A 20,414-nucleotide genomic window follows, 5' to 3' on the forward strand; every position below is an offset into this window, starting at 1 on the left:
TTTCTTATAAAAGTGTAAAAACATTTTCCGTTCTACCGTTGAGATAGCGTTGGATGTAGTACACTCGGAGAAGCATCTTTCTGAGCAGATTTCCCGGAAAAACTTGGAAACGTTACGGCGACGCTGCAATTTGTTACCGCGACTCATTAAGGGATTACGAATGCAGGTGCATAGACGGGTGGATCCCCATTAAAGCGATACATTATGGGCGTAATCGTATAATTTGATTGCGAAAGTGCGTTAAATTAAGAGCACCGTTTATCCTGGTGGAACGGGATCGTCACAAAAGGCAGTCGCACGAAAAACCGTAGATTCTCTAACTCCACGGTGTCGCGGCCGGCAAACACCCACGCGTCCATTAAAGTCCCACTCGGCCGCTGTAAGATACTTAGGGCGCCTCGTAAGGCATACGCCGTACCGCCGAGACCCTTTTATAATTAAGACGTTACTTTACGGTCGTGAGTACACCTCGCGTGCATTCTCTATGCAAGCGCTAAGAGTGGCCTAGGAAAACTGAAAAACGGCCTCACCGTGAAAGAACGAAATTTCATTACCTCGAGAACGTTAATTTCGTCACTGCTTGAATTTCACAAAAATTCGGCCGTTAATACCCGACGGCCATTCATTTAGTGCAACGATAATAAGACAACTTTATTTCGTTTTTCCGAATTTTCTCCGATTTCGCTGGTCAAAATTATATTTTCCACTTACTGTGTCGAAAATGTACCTATTAACTTATTTATGGTATTTTAACTTACAACATAATTACAAACAGATAAAAATAATTGGAAATAAATCAAAATTATTAGCAAAATGTTATTTTTGTTATTTAATAGATTTAAAATGTGGCTATTTATTTATTTATGGTATTTCGCCATAATGTGAGTATTATTAAACATTAAAAAACAGATTTTATATTATTATTTTCATTGTATGAAGGCTGTATAATCATTAAAAACATCTGAATGAAACTGAAAACAATCAGAAGCAACATAAATATCGTGCCAAACTATGCGAAACTATTAAAAATCGAGTGTTAAAAATTATTGAAAATAATTCAGAGAAACTAAGAACTAAAAACAATTAAAAACTATCCAAAACAATCATATACTTTAGTTTTGTCGCATTTAATTCGTCATACAATTGTTCCGTTGTTGTGTGTAAAACCGTGTAATATAAAAGTTTAAATTAATTTGAAGCAGAGACAGTCTCGATAAATATATTTATGGACCTTGGTACGAGAACACAAGTTTTTTGGTAAAATTGAATCTCGCAACGACGAATGTTCAATTGTTCGATAGAACGAATAATTTAAACAGTTTCGATAACAGAATGCCAGAAAAGTGGAAAAGGCTGTAATATTTTCGTAACGCCGCTATTGATTTTTTGTTTAAATGGAATACTCTCGTCAACGTTGCACAACGTCGGACTTTTACGCGCCAGGTGTTACGCCGTCTAACGCGTTTCAACCAACAGCGCGCCGCACTCACACACACACACATACAGCGTTCGATAAAATATTCGCAAAACTCTTTGCTCGTGATCATCAGGAATTTTACCGTCGTTGCAATTTGAATGATTAGGGGCACAACCTAATCACCTAAAGCTAACTGCGCGGTCCGATCGCTGCATTTATTCAAGACGATAAGGTAATCGCGAGAGCAAGATTAAACATTCTCCACCGGTGTTCTGATTACGCTACCTTAGATCCACAAAGCGGATTTTAATGAGAAAGCCAGAGGCGTCACATATTGTACTGATACATGCATAATAATGACCGAAGTGCTCCATTATTAAGACATGCTAAGTAGATGTAGCAGTTTCATTAATAATACTATCAAGAATTTATTCGTCGCTGATTATTCAGCTTTTATTACGATGATAAATTATTCGTTCCTTAATCTGCGACGATTTAGCGAAAATAGTCTTAGCGGAACTGTTATTATGGTAATGATAGTACGTCTTCGACGTGTCTCGATCTTGTACGCGGCAAGAAACGATTCTCGGTTTACCATAATATATCTTAATGAAGCCCAAACTGCTCGGGTATCCCTCAACTTATGAAATAACACATACATACGTGCACCGTGTACAGCGTCCGCTAACTTTACACGCATGTTTTCGATGATTTCATGGCGGCCATGATTGAATCCGCTCATGCATCAATTTTTGTTACGTATTCTTGAACTTACTTCCTTCAGATTAACATTGATTTTTGTTAATTCAACCTAATATACAGGTTGTCCCATAATTATGTTAATACTCGGAAAGGGGTGATTCGTGAGGTCATTTGAAGTAACTTTTTCCTTAGGGAAAATAAAATTTGTGGCTTTGTTTACGTGTTATAAATAACGATTATTTTAACAAAGAATGCAGCTTAAGCATTCATTCACTGGACAGGTCGCTCTAGACAGCGTTTCCTCCCGGAAACCTCAACAGAGAGCATGATGCAGTAAGCTGAAATCCTGAGAATCTCTGATCGTATGCTAGAGCGTTCGAATATCAGGATATTCGGTTAATGAGCGTTCGAGTACGAAATGTTCTAGTGTCGAGGTAACTCCAGTACAACCCCATGTTCCTACAACACGATTTCACTCTTAACATAGTTAGGGAATTAAGGAAACCCCCGCTATAACAACACGACGCACGCTGGGGTGCTGGACTATGTTATGTTAATGCTACGCTTCGTCGATTACTGATACTTTCAGTGAACGTATTTGTTGCAATCCTGAAAACATTTCGCGTCTAACCGTTCTTTATCGAAGATTTAGGTATTTGAAATCTTGTAAAGCAGTCGTTTAAGTTCTTAGACGAGACAGAATTTGATCAGGTCCTTTTGAACGCACAGTTTCGAGAAACGTAATTCTTCACTTACCATTAATCGGCCATTACAGTAATTTCTCCCTAATTCGCGCTCAGTTCGCGTGCAAAAATGGATAATTTTGGAAGAGGAGATACGATTATTCGAGTCTTGCGTTTCGTTTTCATAGTTGTTGACAACCCGTAACTGTAAAAACCAGACGCAAGGCTCGAATAATCGTATCGCCTCTTCCCAAATTGCCCATCATCGTGCGCAATCTGAACGCGAATTAGGGAGAAATTACTATACCTACAAGAATAATTTGTTTCAAAGCCTGGAAGCTTCTGCGCTTAATTTTGAAGACTTCGAACTGCTGTTTAACACGAAAGAAAAGAAATTTCCAAAGCGTCCCTAAGCCTTTTAAGAAAGAAATACTAAAAACTTGAAATTTATAAAACATGTTCTACATTTGACAAGCTTGCGGCAACTAATAAAAACGTTTAGCCGCGTTATTACCGGTTGTTCGACGAACAAAATACTGAAACCACTTCGGACACGAACTGACGCGACTGACGCTCGCCACTGACTTTTGGCCTTTAACATTGGGGTTTAGGTGGTTTGCACGGTGATTGGAATATACCGTCGGACTCTCGTTGCGGTGAAGAGAGCAACGGAAACCAGTTTCGAGTCGCATCTATCCGATCGATCAGATTGCTTGATCAGAAAGGCAGACCTTACCGTTTGGATACGTTCGACGGCAAACCTATTGCTCGTTCGGTTGATGCGGATTAGCACGGGTTAATCGACACAAAGGACGTCTCGTTAGTCGGGAATTAAACGGATTATGGTCTGAGGTCTCCGCCATCACGATCGATTCATGCTGGCCAGGTCGACATATATCTGGCTCGCTTTCGACTCGTATTTCCCATTTCGTAATTCAGTTAATTGGTTCGATGGCAGCATGCACGTCGAGCCGCCTGCGGAATTTTTGCCGCGCAATCGGGATTAAGGAACTGTTTGCCTCCGAATTATCCCGCAGGAACGGCTCCGAGGGTTGCGGAGTACGTGCACTACGAAATTGAAAAGTTCGCAGTCGGTGACTGTAAAACAAAGCGGACAAAATTGCACGATTCGTTTCACGGTACGGTTCACATATTTTGGTAGACTGCGGAATCTTCGGAAAATTATACGAAATTTAGATGAAAGCAACAACTAGGTTCAACGCGGAGTTCGTTTTATCGATGAAGAGACTTAACCCTTTGCACTCGAATGGCGACTCTGAGGCGCCATTAAAAATTGGTATACTATTTTTCAAAATCATTCTGAGAGCATCAGACTCGTTTATATATTTAAAAAAACTTAAAATTGCATTGTACTTGCTGCAATAGGCTCAATTTCATATGCATAAATCGCAATAAATTATATAAAATAGAAATACTGTAGATCAGAAATCATGTTTTGGATTTCGAATTCAAACAGCTTCGACTGCAAAGGGTTAATGATTCGAGCCATGCAATTCGCTTTTATAGTTACCGATTGTCAACAACTATAAAAACGAGGCACAAAGCTCGAATAATCGTATCTCCTCTTTCCAAATTGTCCGATCTGAGCGCGAATTAGGGAGAAATTATTGTACTTTCGTTTTACTTCTCCCCGATCCTGATAACATTTTGATAACTAAATACTAGCGGGAACACCTTCGTGTTATTTCTCTGGCTCTGATAAAGTTTGGAGTATCGTACGCAGCCGACGGGACGCAACGCGGAAGAGTAAATTGAATCATCGGCTTCACCATCGACTTGTGATCAGACATGAACCTTCGTTAGATGCCGGCTTGATAACACCTTGATGGGATTTTAGATCGTAGTCGTACAAGTACGAAGTATAACTTCAGTCTGCGCCGTTCTCTACGGCTTTCTGCGTATCCCACGGGATAGTCACCAGTCCGACATAGTTTCAGAATTACCCCTAACATCATCACCTACGCTCGTAATCACCTTTCCACATAAATCATTTATTAGGTCGAGTCATAAATAACTTTCGTTTCTTTATGAGACATTTATTTTGTTTTATTCTTTTATTTATTTTTTGTTTTCTTTCTATTTCATTCATTTCGAACCCTTGTCTATTTAGTACAAGCAAACACTCGCTTGTCCCGATGACTCATGATGAGTAGATATGAACGATAGATTCTATCTAGCTGCATCGGAAGTTACTTATGACTCGACCTAATAATTCGTTACGAAGATACAGACGGATATGCAAATTCATGTCCCAATCTATTCGGGACTGATAAAATAGCCTTTCTTCGAAACAGTGAAATCTTCACGAAAACCATGAAAAAGAAAGTTATATCGACGAAAGTAGTCCGAAGCGATATTCCGAAACAAAGCAATTTACACAAGTTTCGTATGCTTTAAATCTTGCTTTATCGAGCGAGAATTTTGATTCTCAGCAACGGTGTACGTTCCCGACATACTTTCATGATTGCACGAAATCGCCGAACTTCGTTATCTTAAAATCTTGGCAGCTGAATTTTCTTTCTGTTAACTTCGCAAATCATTCCGCTCGGTCGAATTGCAAACCGTGAGCTGAACAATCAATCGACGTTCGAACGTTAACAGTCGGAAGCGGATTATCGGATGAAACACTCGGAATTTTCGAAACGGCCTGAGACGGAGCCTCGTCGACGGACGTGCACGCGACTACGTGCCCCGGAATTTTCATCATTTTTTATTGGACAACCCGTCGTCGGTCGTGGGCCAACGAGGCATCGATTGAATTTCAAACGAAATTCAAATTACATTTAATTTGGTTAGCCAACGGCCGAGCAAAAGCGAAGCGGATCGGAGCGGAGGCGTGTATGCACCGGTTGCGTGCAGTTTGGATTCGTAGTTCGGGGGATTCGGTGCGTTGTACGGTTTCTATTATCGACCTGCAGGGCCACGGTTCATTAAAACGGCATGAAACATGCAAAGACAACTGTTTGCGGTTTTCCTGTTCTTCTCGTGAGCTCGCCGGCCTTGTTTTCGCGCGCTTGCCGGGGATCCGTTTGATCGGCCGCACCGCCAGAATTTGTATTCCTTGTATTGGACTATAGCTATGAAATCCTGTCGTTTTTATTTTCAGTTATTTTCAGTAGAGTGATGACCTCATCTATAAACAACAAACAAGTAGAAGTAACATCGTACCGCTTAGTCAAAAAAGAATTGTCAGATACCTACGTCTTCATAGAATTATACCTGACAGAGTGAACAATCCTAATGTTACCAAATTTGATGAATATTAACGATCCTGAATAAGTCTGAATATATTCAGTATTTTCGTTTCCTTTTTTTTTTGCAATACGTTATCGAAGAATAACATCGTCGAATAAGACGTTTATTATTTGTATGTTCTGCAGTTCCTCGACAATTCGTTTCATTGCAGTAAAAAGTCTATATATTTGTTGCAACGTATTTTCTGCTGTTCTCCTCGATTAATAAACGTCCAGAGTTTTGTAGAATGCGAGCACACGCGTCATCAGACTGTAGAGGAAAATTGAAGAAGCTGAAACGCGAAGTCGCCACATGATGTGTAAAATATGGAAGAGCGTGGGTGGATGTACGAGCAGCAACATCCTTATTGCGCGGCCACTGTTTTCTTTGATGACTAAAAGAACGCTGTACGTTCGCGGAAATTTATGAAATTCGTTTTTCGGGCCACGGTTCTCGCCAAAGAAAACACTGTCGCGACACGAGAGATTAATTTACGCCCGACATTAAGACCTCGCACCCGGACGGATCAAGTGTTCGTCCCGATAAAGCAAAAATACTGACTGTGTCGAACGGATGAAACATTCTCTTATCAATTTTTCTGGGTAATCTGGAAATTTGTTGATCGAATTTCTCAGAAATTATTGTTAAGAACTTCGAATTGTCAACGATTCCCAAGTCTGGTATGAACAAATTATTGTCACCCCTTGAAATCTCTAGTAACAATGTGTTAAGTATGATACATATAACTATAGTATATAACATGGTGTATATAAATATACATGTGTTCGTACTTACAGAAATTACCCAATGATGTTTCCCAGTGTCTTATCAATCATTCGCAACATTTGGTAACGCCAATGCCGGGGGCACATGACAAAAATGCAAGGGTTACTTTAAAGTACTGTAACTTAATGAAAAAAAATCGCAGCCGCGTTTACCTTTTTTTAAATTAAAGAGGAAGGATCAAAGCATATCCCGCTTCAAGCGGCATCCCCCAAAAAAATTTTACGAAGTTCGTGCATTTCATCAAACTTGGTAATTTCCAATATGACAAACATGCCTTCGTATTTAAAGGGTTACAATGGTGAGAATGTGTCGAACTTAAAATCGGGAAATGGTGTCTTAAAGTAGAGATTTCAAGCTTTAATTTGAAAGAAAGGTTATCCTCCTACGATAATTTTTCGCGGAATTGTCGTCAGTCAAAATTAGCCAATTTTTATTCAAAATTTTTCTATGCTATAATTTTTAAGGATTGAATTTCTAAGAAATTATTATTATCGAAAAACTTCTGATCACAAAGAAGTTCAACTAACATAATAAAAATCGATAACATGTCTTACTAGTAACGCAAAAATATCAAATTCGTCTGCGAGCAGAAAAGTGTTGCTGAAAAGTGTTGTGTCGTGGAAGTCTCCGAAAGTCGAAGTTAAAAAAAGAAGCGGAATTTTGCGGGAGCCCCGTTGTTAACATCTTGGTTACCTTGACAACGATGAAGAGAAGAGCGGGAGAAGCCCAATTTAGTCGCGAGTAAAGCTTGGACAGCACGGATTTGGCCAACGGTGTCCATCTATTATCTGAAACGGCACGGTCAGCGTATATCGCGTCCTCGTCTCGAAGTCGCGCAATTAATTTTCTCTAGAATACGTTTCAGTCCAGTGATTCTTACCCTGACCGTAACTAATAATCTTCATGAAGGACGCGTGTCGTATATTTTACGGATTAACGCGTCAGGTGGAAGAACCGGGTTTATGGTTCTTGTCTACATAGCTTAGGTCTAGCCAAAAACCGAGGTCATATGTTGATATTGTTCAACGGTCAGGTTTTCAGTACCCGGGAATGACAGCCACTCCGAAAAATTCCACGGAATCAAAATAATTTCATAAACTAGATTGAAAATTAACTATTTATCACTGGAATTACTAGAGATCTATCATTTCAGAACAAAACTGAAAAATTAGCTGTTTATCTCTCTGGAATTAGTAGATCAATCATTTCGGACTTCTAATTTCCGTGAAAATCCTTGACATAACAAATTGCTGTTACACTAGAGACAACCGAAAGACTAATAGATCTACGAGAAGAGTCGTCAAAAATATGTTTTGAAAAATTAACGAACAAAGTTGTAAATTATCAGAATCATCGTCAATTAGTTGTTAGGATGATCCATCGTCCGAGGGTTGAATCGCGAAAATTGATGAAATGATACTTGCATAAAGGCGTTCTAGTGCCTGGCAAGGTGCAGAAAAATCGAACGATTCCTCTTCTGCACGACATTATTGACCGCTATGCGTATCGAATGTGAGGATCTAAGGTTTCTATTTTTTATTACGACCGCTGTCCCTTGTTAGCAACGCTGAATGGAGACAGTGTGAAACGTGTGAGGGGTCCTGACCGTGGACAGCACAGGACTACATAATAAATGGGCGAGTGCAATCAATGCTGTCGCCGATACTGGACAGTGCTATGTCCGAGCAAAAAGATGCACAAAGGCGCTAAGTTTCAAATGCAAAGAAATTGTCCTGACGGTAAACGGTTGTGTTCGATTGGCTAGCCTGAGGTGCCATTAATAATAGTTGTATCATTTTTCAAAAGAAGTTTTTTACCTTGTTAAATTTATCTATCCAGGAATTCTTAGCTCTATTCGAATAATTATCACCGACGATAGCAGATCATATTGCAATCAATATTGCAATATTGCATCATATTGCAATCACTTTTTATAATTAATCCAAATCAAATATTAAGAATATGAGTGTTGTATGAAACATATCGTATTGTAGAAATTGATAATAAATCATAGAAAATGTAAATACTATGAATACTAGGAAATGTTATAAATTGTCTCGGTTTGGAGTTCGAGTAGCTTCGAGTTCAAAGAATTAATTTCACGGCAAATATTTGTCTTTAATAAATATCTAGATCTTGGACGAAAGGGAAGCCTTAATTCAAAGAAGAAGAATCATCATTTGTTTCGAGTAAAACGTGTTAAATCATATAGGTACGATTTCCTGTCAGTGTTATCGCACCGAGTGTGGCACTGCGAACACCGAACAATATAATTACAAGTGATATGACTCATAATTCACAGCGTTTAAGCATCGCCCATTGTGTGTCAGTCAAGTAGAAAATCGGAATGATACTGTACACTCCCTTGGCTTTTAATTTATTAGATGAGGAGAAATCAAGCCAATGAAACCGTTTCTTTTGTTTATGTGCTCGAAAGAGAAGCAAATCCTTGCACCTCCACGTGAAGAGAGAATTGAACGAGCGAGAAATTTGCGTTCCTCAGTCCGATCTAATAAATTAGAAACGAAATTATGTTTCTTGAAATTCGCATTAGCATTTTTCGTACGATTTAATAATCTTTAATACAACAAAAAATAATCAGCCTTGCATCCATCGAATTAAAAAGAACCTGCGTACGACAAAATATTTGCAACAATCATAAATAATATATTTAACCTCGTACTTTATCTTGTTACAGATCAGTGTGGAAAGTGTCGAGCCAACACTAAGAGATTAAATCTAATGAAATACTGCAAAAGAGATTATGGTAAGTCTTAAATATGTGAAACCAACTGCGGAGAAAAGCATCATTTCCTCTTAAGAAATCAACATAATTTGTTCTTTGGAAGCATTAGCAGCAGTAACGAGATTTCTTTAGATTTCTTGAAGGAAAGAATGCTTGTGAAAGTATAACACAGCTTGCTGATCTATGCGCGTGTTTTCAATTAGGCTTATTTTTCCGCGTATTTTTCTGAAATCGTTTCAAAACACAGGTAAAACGGGACAACTTTTGAAATAACTTGTTACCATTTGCGGTCACCGGTGGAATGGACGTAATTTGTTATGGCGGAGCTCTCCTTCGCGATTTATACACTCAGCGACCGGTAATGGTATTACTAGTTTTTGATTCGGAATCAGAAGTGAAATGATTACACGTGGCCCTACTGCATACCGTGTAACATAACTTCGATCGCATCGCCGTAAGTGGCACCAGCACTTCGACGTTCGCAATCGAAACGATTACAGGTGGAACGACTGCCTTTTATGTCTTCGTACCGAACAGGAAGAATCTTTGAAACTCTTATTCGAAGTAGAGATTCGCCATTAAGTCGAGCCTTGTTAATCGTGATTGAAGTAATACCGTCTGGCCACCGAAAGAAATTCTTCTCTAAATTAGAGAACAACTTCGAACAAGTTCGTCTTATTGATTGCAGTAAAAAGTAAAATACTGACTAATGCTAACTTATAATGGATTCCAGCAAATTGTGAATAATAAGACGAAGCATGTCGGAATATTTTAGATACGTACATTGTGAAAAGCAAACAGGTGTTAAACGTTCCAATTAAATACATTAATTAAAAGAAATATAAAAGGAAGCTTATTTTTCAAAAGAACATGTGCTTGTAGGTTTTCTGTAGGTTTATTTTCTCCCATAAATATTAATCGTAAGAAATGGAATTTCGAGTAATTAACAGAAATTTAGACACACGGAATACTATTTCAAATAATTATTTCCTATACATCTTAAGGGAATACAGCAAATTCTCCCTAATTGGTCTTCAGCTTGGAAACAAAAATGGACAATTTGGGAAGAGAAAGTTCGATTCTATAGTTATTGACAATCGGCAACGATATAAACAATTATAAACATGTGCTTATCTCTACGACGTCAAATAAATGTTGAAATATTATTTCATAGAAACAAGAGTATTTCATTAACTATATTCAATAGCTTTTCAAATATTTTTATCCAGCTCTGGATATAGCTAATTGTATTAGTAAACTCGTTAGTTTTCCTATAGATCTGAACGGAACATTCGGAAAGAGCTAGATTAATTGACAGAGACAAATAATATTTAGCATAATATTACGAGCACAACATTATCTAAAATTGACGATATTTTGTTTCTTAGCTATTCTGGGTAGAATAACAGACAGACACAAAAAGAATGATGGCTCCCCAAGTGAAACAAGCGCATCCGGGTCGGTTTGGACACGATTCACTTTGAACATCGACTACATTTACAAGAAGGCTCAAAACTCGAGGATTCGTCGCGGCGACGTGTTCCTGTATGTGCATTCAACCGATTTGGCTTGCAGGTGCCCGAAGATCAAGCCGAACAAGTAAGTTCTATTCGTAGTATAACACGGTTGTTTATTTCCTCGTTCCCTAATTGCGCTGCTTAGGTTCGACGTGTAAGAAACGGGACAAATGTCTACGTAGTTCTTGCATCGCGTAACGATCGCAGACAGTTTTTGCTTCGCATACAAATCTACATCTAGTCGTAAAACATGCACTCGACTGTCAACACCATCCTAAACCTCTTGACACAGTATCGATGCTATCGTCGCTAAATTATGCGGCTTGGTTCTCGAACAGCTTACACACGGCCTTGCAACAAGTGCCGAAAAACTCATGTAACATCTTGAATCCTCAAGGCTGTCACTCTCTGCTGCTCGAGTGCACCTCGAGTACTTCACAATACTTCACACTATTCCTTTCACTTTCTGCGATGAATCTCTTTCGCATCCGATAGACATCGAGATTGCGAACTCCGAGATCGTTTTCTAAACGTCGTTTCCCAGCGATTGTCCGCTTAAAGATTGTTTCGATCGATTCGAAAAATTCTGTTCGCACTCTTTTCATCGTACAATTCGAACGCTACAATTTTTTGACGAAATTTCGTGCATCGTTGGAAGGTACGAAATGCCGGATCTTTATTGCGCGTAAATATTTGTCGCCCTGCTTACGTTGTGTTGTTGCTTATGACATAAACACTTTTACGGTCGTATTTTGCCAAAAAGAATTTCCTCGAAACTCTGTATTTTCGTCATTTATTTCGTGTTCTCCGTGAGCTAATTTTTTTATAAGCCGAGATTATTTACATTCGGAAGCTCCGGAACTTCGCTAAAAATGGCATTTACGTTTAAACATTGGTTTGGGGAACGTGTATCGAAGCGAATGGATCATGTTTCGATTAAATCAATATCTTTCGAAAGAAGGTACGAAGTTTCTCCTGTTCGTTTCAAAATCCGACATCTCGTATCCGCCCACCTGATACGAACGAAAAGTTTCTTAAAAAAAGAAAATAATCCCCAATAATAGTAAAAGCATCGTGTATCAAAAAAGTAACTGGCTTGTAAGAAGAACGAAACTGCACGAATTCCAATTTCGCATGACGGACCCTGGACCACCCGTTCTCGACCGAAACCGGCACGTTTAGCGTTAGTATTCCGAGAGATGCGACAATACATGCGACTAAAATCATCGTAACTTCCAGGTTGTATTTGATTCTTGGCCAAGAGAGCGACGGTGGGAGTCAAGGTGGACTGACAGTAACACAGAGGTCGATCGTCATCGAATGGCGCAGCGAATGGCACCGCCGAATGCGACGCTTCCAGCGAAGAGCGAGATCTTGTGTCATTGAGCTAATTCGCGGCATACCGAGGAAAATAGACGAAGAGAGAAGGGAAAATAGAGAGTAAAAAGCGAAAAAGAGAGAGAGAGAGAAAGAGAGAGAGAGAGAGAGAGGAGACAGTAAGAGAGAGAGAAAGAATGAGTGTACGAGTGTACGCGCGCGCGTGTGTGTGTGTGTGAGAGAGAGAGAGAGAGAGAGAGAGAGAACGAAAGCGAGAAAAAGAGAAAGGGTGGGAGAGAAAGATAGAAATATAAAGAGAGAACGGAAGAGGACAGAGAACACAGAGAAATAGAGAAATAGAATTGAAAAACCTTTACTCTCGTATTTGTAGAAAAGTGCACGTTCATTATCAAACTGCCAATAGCTGTATGTACTCTCGCATACCCACAATTTTGCACGAAATACTCAACGACGTCCTAAGATTAACAATAAGTATCGAATCGCATACGATGTGAAATGCATGTGGGTACACGACGGTGTATAAATAACGCCCGGACACTGCAAAAACGGGACTCTGGATCGATTGCGTCGAGGATTCTGTAATTTTATGTCTCACGCATTCGCTTACGTTGCAGAGACAGGTTGGACGAAGTTCGTGTCGCATCCACAAGCTGGCCGATTAATTAGCGATCGTTTATTTCAGTAAAAGCCGAGTGGAATTTCGCGCGTATATTTATTTCTCGACCAGTGTGCAAACGGAGAGAAAAGAACGATAGTTATTAATGGAACACTGAACAAATTTGTTCGGCACGCTAGTGTCAACCAGTGCTGCGCTCTTAGTTAGTCATGAAAATTGCATACACGGTTGTACACGGTGTTCATTAATTATTAGTGTTTCTTGTTGCAACGTGTTCAAAAATTAATGGCCCTAACGAAGAAACTTTTTTACAAACGATAACGCACAAATGTTAGATTAACGAGCGTAACGTTTCGCTTTACAGAGCTACCTTCGACGATCAATTTAACGAACGTATTAGGATTCAGGTGATTTTCAATATCAACGATTTTTGGAAATGCAACAATACATTTCACAAGTGTTGCTGTTTCAGATGATCACACTGACGCGGTTTTCTCCGTTTTCCCCTCCCGTAGGATATTTAAGATAAAATGTTTCTCACGTAGCTGCATTTTTTATCGGAATCTTTTCGATGACTTTTTATAGCGGATATACGAAACAAGCATGATTACACACGAAGTGCCCATCGAATACTTTCTACGGTTTTTATATCGCCGATAATTTTGCCGGCCAGATGTCCCACGTGCATTTCATCGAGGCAAAAATGCAATATCTTGTACTAAATTAGACGTAGAATTTATATCGATATAAATTATACACTTCCTATGGATTTACCATTTTTATTCTCATTTTATTTCCCATCGTGACGCGAACTATACAATTGAACGACGGTTTCGTTCGTTCGCGTGTAACGCTGAATCAAAAATTGTTCGACTTAGAAGACGGAACGTTAAACGACCCGATAAAGAAAACAAAAATAAAGAAGAAGAGTTATATTGTTACACTGGCACTCGTGCATACAGAGTTCAAGCTAAGGTTGCCGGTCAGCGTGTTTCTATTTTCTTTCTCGAAATTTGACCGTTTTAGTCCCCTTTTGCTCAACTATAAGAAACAAATTGATAAGAATGTATTCCACTAAATGTACTGATACGGATCGAATGTGCAGTATTGGATAGCAAACTAGGGATTAGTTGTATCGCATATCAGTTGTAACCGCCGTTTCGTACAAATGCGTGATTTTCATAGTTTGTTACTGCTGGTATGTTAATTAATTCGACGAGCACCAACCACGATGGAACGGATATCGTTGGTCAATTCGCAATGCTTTCATTCTTCCCGTTCGAACTGAAGCTTTAAATCGGGGAAGTATTTATACAAATTTATTATTACTATATTATAATTCATCGAGCAAAAACGAAATGGAACGAGAACCGAGGAGAACACCGTTTTTACGAGAATATCGACGACGTGTTATTTGTAACGAACATTGCAAGTATAATAGCACTGTACATACTCGATAAGAACTTGTTTTTCCGTCCCGAGAAGGGTGCGCGTCGAGCCAAAAATTCGGTCCCATTGTCGCACGTATTCTTCCATTTGTTTGACGACTTTATATAAACGACGACGCGTGATTATTTACGCGGATGTTCTACCCGTCTTTTTCTATGGAATTACCTTACTATAGAAGAAGAAGTTTTGGTTTCAAGAATGAAACGCGATATGTACTTTCTAGCATACTATAGAACTCTAGAGAAAATTTTGTCGCATTTGGACGAGCACGTATAACTCAACGATACGGACAAACAAGTTTTTATAACGGAACCTTTGTTAGTTTTTACTTGAGAATAAGTTACAAAGTGAATTATGGAGGCATACGATACTATAAAATAATGTTTAATGTTAACGGCATAACGGACACACGCAGAATTTTCTGCGACGACTCGCTCTGTTACACATCGAGTACAATCGGAGATTCCTTAGTTTCGCGAATTGTTCCTGAAAAACTCCTTTCGGAACAGCTCCATCGCCCTCGTTGCCACCGTGCCATCGACATCAATTAATTAACGGAGGCGTCACAATGTTCTCGAGCAAGCTCCGTCTTTCCCCGCCCCTCCGACTTCCCGTCTTTGTCGCACGCATTGCATCCTTCGCCTTATTTTTCGTTTGTCTTCTTTTATTTATTTATTCTCCCCTCATTCGTTTATATGTACACCGCGGATCGATCACGTTTATATAAAGATATACGCGTACGTTGAATGTAGATTTTCTTGTACATTTTCTATATAAATTATTAAGATTTTGTTTCTAGTTGGTATTATTATTATTAGTAGTATTATTATCGGTAGTAGTGGTATTAGGAAATAGGTATACGGATCATTAAAGAGAAATAGAGGCTAAGCCCGGAATGTGTCGAAAATAGAGAAGCGAGTGTCATTTAAAAACGAAGAAGTGATCGGGTTATTCGCTTATCGCGACGGGGGTGTTATCGTAATTGCCGTCGCAATTGAAATTACGATGTGATCAACGTTTCCGCTTGTCGATGTCGCGGCTCCTAATTCGGGACGTAAAGTAGAACGGATTATTTATTTGCCATGTGGTACATGTTTCTTCGCGGCTTGTCGTGAAATTTCGAACCGGAATTGTGCGAAGAGGACGCGCGCGTCTTTCGCGATTTCGTGGAGTAAATCGATCTTCCAATTGATCGGGATTGTTCTGTCGCGTTTTCCATCCGCGTCTGTTACGTCGACAATAAACGCTCCGTTGGCGGACATTTCGCAAACATCGCGCGAACATTAATTACCGAATACTGCCAGCTGCATGATTAACAATTGGCGATGTTTATTGTGCTTAACCCTTTCGCTACGGCACTTTCTAAATCCGACGAAACGATTGTCGTAGTTTATTCATGTTATGTCGATCATTTTTATTTATAGTTCACTTTTTTGTCATAGAGCATTTCGATGTGCTACAAATGAGAAAGTATCGTTGGAAAACGCAACTGTAATTTTTCGCAACTGTCGATTCGAGTGCAGGAAAAGATGCTTCGTATAATCGACGTCGATGGCGAAAGGGTTAAAAAATAAGTTCCTAATTGTGACAGATACTTGCGACGAGTAGTTGCTCTTCCAAAACAAAGGTTTGAACTGCAACGTCGGCGTTCATTGAAAATAGATCGATGAAGTGTTCGTTTATTTGACAAATCTTTACGTTCATCTGTCTCGGTTACGACAGAGATGGGCAGAATTTGATTCGAATAAAGCAACGTGTAGTGTTCAAAACTGGTAATGCTTCGTTCTTTCAATACAATTGTTTCGCTCGGACGGCGCGCGTTTACGCGATATCGAATTTTTGCGAAGCATTTTACGAAAGCAAGATATTATTTTGATGCATTAACGAATGCATATAGATACTAAAAAGTTCGTAATCGTTTCGGACGTCCTGTTTTCTTATCAAGTTAAATAAATTACGTTACCGGTGGTAAAACATAAGTCCAAGTACTGTATCGATTAAAAATACTCAAAGAAGCATAAAGCTTTATTTAAAAATATCTTTATAAAAATCGTGCGATTATTAACCGTACAAATCGTTTCTGCGTTGGTACAATAATTTCACTCGACTCGTATCGTCGTTAAACGAGAAGATTTAGTTTCATACGTTGTAATACTCATTGGTTGTCCATCTCGTGTCAATATCCCGGTGTAAGAAGTTCGTGAAACAAATCCCTTTGTGACATATTCGAGAAACGTTTATTCGAAGAACCAGAAGTGTCCCGAATTCATTCGTTATTTTTTGATCGAAGGCCTCGGAAGATTGATAAAAACGTGAACGTTTATTCAAATTCAATAATAAAAAAGAAAAAAAGTATAGATCTTTCATTTCGTAACAAATTCGACGAAAGATAACCGAACGGTCGCTATTCCCAACTTCCTAAAGGATCTCGAAAGTTCACGTTAAGGAGCTCTGTTCCTCAACAGCGGCATCCAACACGACCTCTCGGAAGGAAAGTAATTAAGTATTGTTTTACATACAATAATCAACGATGTATCTATGTACTTACAATATTAACGAGTATCGCGAGCGCTTCGGGCACCCGTACGAACGCAATAGCAAGCCTATTAATCGTACATCACGAGGAGAAGCGGTACGGAATCATGTACTTTATAAGTTCTTTGGTTTACGTGGCAAATCTGCGTGCGTCGCCGCTTAAAAAATCGACGTTCCCCGCCGAGTCGTGCTTTTTAGAAACGGAAGTGTCACAGTTCAAACGTATGTACCTATTCATAATTTCTTGCCTAATGTTGTTATAATCGCAAGCGAATCCGGATCGGATTGAGAGCAAAAAGAAAACGAAGCTTCACGCGCGTCGCCGAGGACGTCGCGAGAAGAAAGGGTCGCGAGAAACGGAGAAACCAAGATGGCGGATCCATCCTAATCGCTGTTGATCGTTACTCGACAACGGCGTGGGAACTCTCCTGTAAAGCAATCGCGTTTTAAATATTATTGTATCATTGATCGACTGCGGAGTTTATGCGTTTATAGGACACATGACTGCACAAGGTGCGATAAAACGAAGGCACTCGTCAAGAGCAGATAAAACCGGTCTCGCTTTGTTTTTCGCTCGACGGAGGTCCTTCGCGGGAAAAAAAGAAATCAAAAGGTTCTATTTCACTGCTCTCTCTCTTTTTGTTCTTTTTTTTCTTCTTTTTATTTTGTATAGTTGTCTATAAACGCGCGAGTTCGCATAAGCATCCGCTGTCCGAGTTGTCATCCTTCGAACGCGTTCGTCGTCCCCGTCGCCTGTGCTACGATTATGTGTATAAAATGTACCAACGTAAAATAGCTTTAGCCTAAGTAAAGAATATATCAGCTATCCACAGAATTAGTTACGTATATTCGAACGTTAGAGAGAAGAGCAAACCGTTTTTGCGGAGACATTGACCGATCGATGCGGGCCCGTTGTTGGATCGCGAAGGTCTGTCAAACGGCGAAACGATGAACAGAACCTTGCCGATATACCTTCGATCGTTTCGGAATGATTTCTAACTAAGCCGCATATCTTCCAAGCTTTTTACAAAGAAACTTAGAGACTATAAAATCACGCGACATTCGAATTCATTTACATCGTCGAGCATTCGTTTCCGAGGGGGACAGGACTTTTCGGGACCGGAAATGGACGGACCCTGCGATTCGCTGTTTTCTCACGGAGAAACTGAAGAACTGTTCCTTAAAGATATACAAACGCGTCGGCGAAGCTGCAGATCAAATCGTCTTTTCAGTTTCTCGGAGAAAGAGGAACGGAATCGTCGATTTCTCCTTTCGAAAAGAACTTGTACCCCTCATTTCTTTTTTTTTATCAAATTGTCTTATTCGTCTAAACGATGGTACGCCAGTGGCTCGATGATTTTTCGTTGTACAGTTCGTGCGACAAGAATCATGGTTGCGCTGCGCACGATATCGAAAAGAAATATTTCCTTCCGGTAACGACCAAAGAAGAAGAAAAAAAATGGAAAAGAATCGATAATCGTCGTCACGTAACTCAATGACGGACTGCAAAAGTTGCTGATATCTTTTTTTTTTTTTTAACGACCTGAGCAGTATGAAACAGTCAGGGAATATTGATCGAGCGATCATAGTTGCATCACTCACATGTCTCATTTTCAACGAGAAATCGAAATATGTTAATGTTTTTTTCTTATAAAATGCCAGAAAACTTATCGTCACGACGACATTGTAGATGAAAGAAAACCATTATATAGGTGCAAGATTTCGCGAAATTCTTGACCAATTGTATATCGTAGAGTATATACATACGATGTCAAAGTAAGTGTGCTATTTATACCTCCACATTAATAACCTATTAGTATTGTACCACGATTACGATTTAGATTCGATTAAATTATTAAGTGTACCGTTGTGTATTGTGGTGTAATAAATGTGATTAGTTGTATGAATAATAAATACAATGCATAAACAAGACAAATTGGTTTCGTTGTTACGTAGCTCCTCTACTTAGAATGTTTTTCGAACCGTCACGTATAAAAGTTTTCATTCTAACGAAAGTAATATAAAAATGAAATTTGACTTAGGTGAAATAATTAAGGAAGTGCTTATTAACCAGCATCTGTTTTTTTCTTTTTTTTAACTTTTTGGAATCCTTTCATTGATTATTTCTTCTGCCGTGCAACCAATCGTTATTTTTATATTTTGAGTATGCCATCGTAATTATTTTCAAATCGCAATGCACCTATCGTAAAGTGCATTCTTTTAGCTTCAATTGCAGCCCTCAGAAGTTAAAAAATTCCAATACGATAGAATTAAAATATTATTTTCTATTCGAGTATAAATCATTGTTATCGTTTCTGCGTGTGTGGGCTACGGTGGCGTCGCTTGTGGTGAAACTTCGAAACTCCTTCAAGGGGTCCGTACAGCGCCATTCGACGTAGTGATAAAACGTCCAAACTGTTCGCTAAATTTACCGGCCGAGTAGAGATATTTTTCTCAATCCAGATGTCGCCACCATCTGTTTCCTGTTAGACAAATTACCAACACATGATTTTGACTAGCAGGTTCAGCATCTTACCGTTATATGGTAAGATGGCAAATGTTGATAATTAATGTCTTCTATTTTATCAACAATATTTAAATATCGATTGAGTTTATGAATTATCTTTTGTCACCATGTAAATATAAATTCAATTATTATTATTACCTACCAACGAGTATTCAATTTATAATAAATCTTCTTAGAGTGAACACGTATATATGAAACGGGAATAATTTATTTATTAGTTTGATAATTTCATATCAAAATATTTAAATTTAAAAATATCAAATACCTAAATAAATTATAAATGTTGAGTGGAAATATTATAATCAATTAGTTTATTTATTTTATACCACTACATTGCATTAGAGGAAACGTCTACCTGGTCGACAAAATTTGGCGAACAGTTTGGGCGTTGTCTCACTACATGGATTGGCACTCTACAAATCCCTGAACTGCGTTTTGAAATTTCACCGCAAAACACGCCATTATCGATCAACCACGCAAAAGCGGTAAAAATAATTTTAATTTAAAGTAAAATTTTCTCTGTCGATTTCTTTGATAAACTCATTACATGCTGTATCTTCATTCATGTCTTTGAGATTTAATATGGCAAACTTAAATTGCAGTTGCGAGTTTGTGTCCCAGAGACTTTACAAGTTTGTAGAATCCCTATTCAATTTTGAACGTGCATTTTTATTGGCATTAGAAAAAGGGAAATTTATATTACAGGTAACGTCTTGGTAGAACGAAAACCTTGGAATTTGTGCTGCTGCATCAGTGCACAAGGTTGGCGCACCGAAAATCCATATATGGAAACTTTTGTGCTCTGTTATAGGTAATTGGGATGAAAATAAACAACTCATTGAA

The 20,414-nt window shown here is 38.8% G+C and overlaps 1 protein-coding gene across 3 annotated transcripts in view; it reads left to right on the plus strand.

Annotated features, from left to right (window-relative positions):
• LOC143259126 (netrin-1) overlaps positions 1-18,980 on the plus strand; it is a 213,104-nt gene extending 194,124 nt beyond the window's left edge. For 2 of the 3 annotated variants that reach the window (XM_076519994.1, XM_076519993.1), the window contains 3 exons: positions 9,542-9,610; positions 10,978-11,188; positions 12,346-18,980. In XM_076519994.1, the coding sequence (XP_076376109.1) occupies positions 9,542-9,610; positions 10,978-11,188; positions 12,346-12,550 (485 nt within the window). In that variant the 3' untranslated portion in view covers positions 12,551-18,980. The remainder of the gene's footprint in view (positions 1-9,541; positions 9,611-10,977; positions 11,189-12,345) is intronic. The other variant, XR_013032929.1, reaches the window with a different exon arrangement.
• The last annotated feature ends 1,434 nt before the right edge of the window (positions 18,981-20,414 follow it).

This window comes from Megalopta genalis, chromosome 3 (assembly GCF_051020955.1).
Source record: "Megalopta genalis isolate 19385.01 chromosome 3, iyMegGena1_principal, whole genome shotgun sequence".
NCBI classification, from domain to species: domain Eukaryota; kingdom Metazoa; phylum Arthropoda; class Insecta; order Hymenoptera; family Halictidae; genus Megalopta; species Megalopta genalis.